Source organism: Grammomys surdaster, unplaced genomic scaffold (genome assembly GCF_004785775.1).
Source record: "Grammomys surdaster isolate TR1022 unplaced genomic scaffold, NIH_TR_1.0 218, whole genome shotgun sequence".
NCBI lineage: Eukaryota > Metazoa > Chordata > Mammalia > Rodentia > Muridae > Grammomys > Grammomys surdaster.
In genome coordinates this window covers 4,505,695-4,512,248 of record NW_021604663.1, presented here as the reverse complement: position 1 = coordinate 4,512,248, position 6,554 = coordinate 4,505,695, and the positions used below count along the sequence as shown (strand labels likewise).

Sequence of the window (6,554 nt, the reverse complement as noted above, 5' to 3'; positions counted from 1 at the left end):
GAAGGAGGGTTAGAGACAGACATGCAGAAGAGTTGCTGCTATCTCTGAGAAGCTTCTTTTCACTGCCTGTGTGCTTTAGTGTTTTAGGACAATGATGATGAAGATGATGATGGTGGTGGTGATGATGATGTTCCCTCTTTTAATAACTGTTTCATGATACATGGTCAAAGTACGTGTAAATAATAGCATGATCTTTGGGGAAAATGTTACATTTATTGCCCAGTAATATTCTGTCTATGGAAACTTTGTGTTCTTAAGAGAGACTGGATCTTGGAACTGGCTAGACATGATGTGAAGCCAGAGTTCTGAGTTTTGTACAGAAACATCATTCACGGCTGACTTGTAACAGCTGTTGAGGGCCTGTCCCACCAGTCAGTGCCATTGCTGCCATAGACACTGGCCAATGTCTGCCTCAGCCATGCTGAAATCAGCTGAAAGTGCTTTTTCTTTGCTGTTTTGTTTGTTTTCTTATTTCTTGAAATGTGATATATATTTAGCAATATCACAAAATTTTAAAAGAATATTTTCAAGCATATGAAACAGTAAAGATTATGATTAGTGATTTTATGTGTGAGAGAGAAAAGTTAAAAAGAAACACAATAGAACAAACTAAAAAGTAAATTAAGATGGTAGAGACAGAACCAAATATAGTAGAGAACAGAATAAATATCAGTGGACTAAGTTCAGTTAAAAGATGATTGGACAGATTCTGTGTTTAAAGTTTTGGATAGGGGTCCAGAGATGATGTCATTGGTTAAGTACTTCATATGAAAGACAGCGGCCTGGGTTTTATCTTTGGCACCAATTTCACTAAGTCCCAGTGTTGACGGCATGATGATTAGCCCTTATAGCACCAGCACTTAAGGCAACAGGCTGGTCTACGTATGCCAGCATAGCTCACCCTGTAAGCTCTGTCTCACAAACTCCCCCAAATCCCTGCATATTTGAAAAAAATTAAGTCTATGTTAAATAGCTTCTAGGCTATGAATAAATTATTGAACACCTGTCAATTCCTGCATCTGCAGACAGTGGTGGCATACACGCACACATTTATTTAATCCCAGCACGCTGGAGGCAAAGGCAGGCAGATCTCTGTCTACAGAGTGAGTTCTAGTATAGCCAAAGACTACACAGAGAAACCCTGTTTCAGGAAAAAGAGAGGAAGAAATAAAGGAGAGAGGATGAGTGGGGAGGTAGGTGGAGGGAAAATCAAATCCTGGGGGTGGAGTGATGGCTCTGTGGTCACCAGATTTAGAGGACCTTCGTTTAGTCCCCAGTGTCCATCCACAACAGGCAGCTCACAACCGCCTGTGCCACCAGACCCAGGGGCAGGTGCTTTCTTCTGGCTTTTATACACACACCCTCAGGCAGACACACATGTACACATAACTAATAGAAATACAGAATAGAATAAATATTTTTTTAAATCCTGTATCTGCAGATTGTGAAGATATGGGTAAATGATTAAAGTCATAAGATGAAAGAAACATATTTCCTTTCCTTACCACGGTAGGAATCAAGATTGCTGTTCAGTCCTCTACTACTAAAGTACACTGTGGCCCAACCTCATTTACACACTAGTCCCCATTACCTCCAGTATTGAGAAAAGAGCAATATTGAAAAAGCCATAGACATAATTCAGCCCAGAAAACAAAAGGTGAGAGGCAGCATTTGAATACATGGTTCTAAATACTCTTGAGTTGCTCAGTACTCGATGAGCTTTCCCCTACATTTCTGTCCCTTCACTCTGATCAGAGGAATTAGAAGTGTAGAGCTGTTCTGGAATGAGCTGTAACATATGGTGATGGAGAGAGAGCCTGTTACTAACTGTAAGTAGGAGTCTGTGTGGAAAAGGCAAGAGCTGTGGTTCTCAGCTCTGTCACTCACTGACTGTGCGGCTAAGGCTAAGTTATTTAGGTCCTTTGTGCCTTAGATTGTCTGTCGATGGAATGATGATGCCTCCTTGGATTGTTGTCCCAGTGCTTACTGCATTAAAGTACTCAAGAGCTCTGTAGTAGCGCTGACACACAGTCCATGCTGTGATAGCACTGTTTGGGGGTTTCGGAATTTGGTTTGGTTTTTGGTTTGGTTTTGATGGGGGTTGGTTGGTTGGTTTTGCTTGTTTGGATTTTAAGACTAGGTCTTATTTTGGAGCTAATGTTGACCTGGAACTCAGTGTGATAGCCTGCGGCTTGCCGAAAGTACAGGAAAGCACCACCGTCTCTGACTGCTGTAGCTGTCCCTTTTATATTGTTGATTTTAGCCCATCTTGGTCTTAAACAGAAATTTGAATTAATGACTATCCCTTGGCTTTGATAAAAGGATTTTCCCTTTCATGCTGTAACCTGAGCCTTCTGTCTATGTCTTTAAGGTGAGTGATTTCACCTGGAGCCACGATGGGACTCAGGCTCTCATTTCATATCGAGATGGCTTTGTCCTGGTTGGTTCCGTCAGCGGACAAAGACACTGGTCATCTGAAATCAACTTGGAGAGCCAGATCACATGTGGCATATGGACTCCCGATGACCAGCAGGTAATGCTTCTGAAATGTCGCTGTGCACTGTTACCATGAAGGGTTGAGGAGGAGGCAGGAGGGGACAGATGCAAAAGCCTCTTAAAGAATCACACAGCACTGGGGACACTGTTAGCTGGTAGAAAGGCTTGTTGATGCACAGAGCCCAGAGTTCCAGTTCCAGCACTGAAGTAAAAAAGTAAAATGAGAAAACTGTCAAAGTGAAAATTAAAACAAAAATGTAATTGAAATCCTAGTGTGGTAAACATTCAGTTAATGTTTTAATTATATAAAATGTTCATATAAGTCAATTTTAGAAATCTAAATAAACTGCCGGTTTATCAATAGGTAACAAGTAGAAGGGAAGTTCAACTAATAATCATATTGTGAAAAACTTTCCTCTGCAGGAAAGTTAAATTGTTCATAGTTCACTTCTGAGCAGCGGTAATGAAATAGTCCAGATGATGGTGAGGTATGAGCAGCAGGGTGAGTGAACAGTGCTTCCTTACACGGTGCTCAGGGAAGCCGCTGGCCAGACTCTGTCGGAGCCTGCATCTGGGAACGCACTCCTGAGAAGAACACGAGCAGGAAGGATGGGTTGCAGCCTTAGGCTGTGTATGTGATGGTGAAAGTGGGAACTCCCCTGTAGAGTAGGTGCGTAAGGTGTGGCTCCATCACTGGGGAGCTGAGTAGATAAGGCCACAGATTGTAGTTTTAAAAGGGGGAGACTGACAGAGTTCTTAGTGTGCCTAAGGAAATCAGAATGTGAAGTGGTGGGGCGTGGGATGTCACATTGTAAACTAACCCTAAGGAGTCCTTGAGCGTGGTGAGAGACCTGGAAGGACATGAGTCAGACGGAGTACCACAGAGCTTCCATGGCAGTGAGCCTCTGTCTGCTTCTCTGAAGTATGATTTCAAATGTTTCTTCATTGGCCCTGTTTGATTTAGTGGTTAAAAAAAAAGCATAATGACTCTTACAATTATGTATTGATAATTTAAAAATATATGCATGACCAATTTAAACCTTTGCAAATATGAAATGTGTTTCCCAAGTAGTATTGCTTGGCACTGTATCTTCTGTTCTTGAGCTACACTGTCTACGGAACCAGTTCTCTGGTTCCCACACATTCATTGCATGTTTCCATCAGCTCAAATTTAAACATGCAAATTTTTTTTCTTCATGATCAGTGCTGTTAGATTTGTAAATTCTAAGTTTCTTCTCTCTTCCAATAGGCTTTTTCTTACTCTCCTTCAGTATTTCTGTGAAGCATTTAGTTTTGCATGAAACTTTAGTCTCCTAGGGTCTTACTCTTCTCGTGAGGGAAGCCTGCTAGCTGGCCTCTTCCTCTCCTCATCAGTTTCCTCTTCTGTGACAAAGGCTGTGAATTATTTCCTGCCTCCTCCCCACACTTCTGTAGTGATCAAATGTGAGGATGCTTGTGCAAGTACCGAAAATGTACTTCATTCCCGTCAGCTTCCCCTTCTGAGTGCCCCAAAGGATGGAACCTGTGCCCTGTCTGAAGCGCATCTGATGCCAGTGTGCTCTGCCAGCGATTGTTCCAAACAGACCAAACCCATGCACACACTTGCAGTGTGACAAGTGTGTATCACACAGGAGGTGACACAGGAGGGAGAGGCGATTTCTCACTTGGAGAACTTGGGAAGTGTGAAGAGACAGAACTATGAGCTCACCGATGCTATGCCTAGGGAATGGTGTAAGGACATATAGCGGATCATAGACGACCCAGAGTGCTGCACAAGACCCCCACAGCTAGTGTCCACAGCGCTGCACGGGACCCCCTGCAGCTAGTGTCCACAGGGCTGCACGGGACCCCCACAGCTAGTATCCACAGCGCTGCACGGGGCCCCCACAGCTAGTGTCCACAGCGCTGCACGGGGCCCCCACAGCTAGTGTCCACAGGGCTGCACAGGACCCCCACAGCTAGTGTCCACAGCGCTGCACGGGACCCCCTGCAGCTAGTGTCCACAGGGCTGCACAGGACCCCCACAGCTAGTATCCGCAGCTAGTGTCCACAGCACTGCATGGGGCCCCCACAGCTAGTGTCCACAGCGCTGCACGGGGTCCCCACAGCTAGTATCCACAGCGCTGCACGGGGTCCCCACAGCTAGTATCCACAGTGCTGCACGGGGCTCCCACAGCTAGTATCCACAGCGCTGCACGGGGTCCCCTGCAGCTAGTGTCCACAGCGCTGCACGGGACCCCCCACAGCTAGTGTCCACAGGGCTGCACAGGACCCCCACAGCTAGTATCCACAGCTAGTGTCCACAGCACTGCACGGGGCCCCCACAGCTAGTGTCCACAGGGCTGCACAGGGTCCCCCACAGCTAGTGTCCACAGCACTGCACGGGACCCCCACAGCTAGTGTCCACAGCGCTGCACGGGACCCCACAGCCAGCTCCTTCATGCTTTTGTCACTATTTTGAAGCTGTGGCAACAGTCTGAAGGAGCCAGTGGCCATGGCTGTGACTACGCAACACTAAGGCAATGCTTGTGTGGTGGAGGTGTTCCCAGCCTACCCTCTGTGTCCTCAAGACCGCGTTCACTGCCAGCGAAGGATCTGCATCCCTCTCTGTTCATCAGACTTTCAAATGGTTTACAGGACACTGAAGAGTGTGTCTGCAGATGAAGTTAACAGGGAGGTGAGAGTTGAATGCTTCTTTAGGCCGATTTGACCAGAATGTAGAAGAGAAAATGTCTTCCCGTGGCACTGGTGGCTGTGACACATGCCCGAGGGAACACAGGAGACTGGATTTATTTTGGCTTACAGAGGTTGCCACAGTCTACCATGCGTTGTATGTTTTAGAGCGTTCATGAAGTCAGAATCGTCATGTGGAAGGGCAAGAAGCAACAGAGCTGTTTAACTCATGGCAGCCAAAAAGCACACAGAGAGACAGGAAAGAGAAAGGTTAGTGTCTGTCCCTCAATACATACTCCAGGAGACAACACTGCTTCCAGCCAGACAACTTCCTTTAGTCTCTTCTCTTTGAAATGATTGTTGGATGAAACCGTTAAGTCAGATCACTTGTTATCTAACTGCCCCTGGAAACCTTGTCACACATGTCCTGCATTAAAATCCTAGGTCTCTCCCATTCAGTCAGGTAGCAATCAGAAGGAACTCACATCCTGTCTTGCCATTCTCTGATATCTCTGACAGGATTTTGACTTGAAGTTCACCTTATGTTTGCAGTTAGTGACATAGCTGGTTCTGTCATTACGTGTGAGACATGGAGAACAGGATCCCCATAACACCTGTGGCTTGGGGTGGTCTGACTACAGATCCCCAAGTATATGAGGATTGACTCCACGTGTTTCCTGTTTCCCAGAGAATTGAACACGTGGTCAGAACAGCATTCAACAGAAATCCTTCCCCTTCACGTCTTAGATAGCTTGGACTCTGAGAGGACTTGGGACAGTTCCTGCCAACCTCTAAATCTCTAAGCAGTGCCTCTTTACAAGTCTAGGTTTCTGTTTTTTTCCCCTCCTATTTGTCACCTACTTTCTTCATTCTAGATTGGTGGCTCATGTGCCATTGTGGGTGGAGAGAGTATGTAATGACTGAGTGTCGTTGTTAGCTGTATACACATATGTGACTGTTTCTCAGTTTGCGGAGTGAATTTCCACCTGTGAATTCTCCTGTTCCACATCATACTCCAGATGCTGTTGGTGGGATATGAAATATTTTCCCCAGTTTGTAGTTAGGAATATGTTCAGTATAAAGAAGATTTGTTTAAATTCAACCAATAATATCCTACGATATTCTTGCTCTCAGTTGTCTTTTGTTTCTCCCTCTTACCCTTCATGCACATATTTTTGTAGTACATTTTTGTGTGCTTGTGCATGTTGACAGATCAGCCTTACATAACTTACATATCATTCACTCACCTTCCCACACCCAGAAATTAGTAGTGATGTCATCCATTGTCTAGGTTCATTTCGCTGATTCTTAGAGAACTGTGGGGTGTTGTTGGGTTGTTTTTGGTTTTTGTTTTGTTTTTGTTTTTAAATGTATATGGATGTTTT

At 45.1% G+C, this 6,554-nt stretch overlaps 1 protein-coding gene across 1 annotated transcript in view; it reads left to right on the top strand.

Annotated features, from left to right (window-relative positions):
* Positions 1 to 6,554, top strand: part of Tulp4 (TUB like protein 4) — a 106,031-nt gene that overhangs the window by 49,892 nt on the left and 49,585 nt on the right. Inside the window, exon 3 of the mRNA XM_028772742.1 lies at positions 2,372 to 2,533. Within this exon, the coding sequence (XP_028628575.1) occupies positions 2,372 to 2,533 (162 nt within the window). The remainder of the gene's footprint in view (positions 1 to 2,371; positions 2,534 to 6,554) is intronic.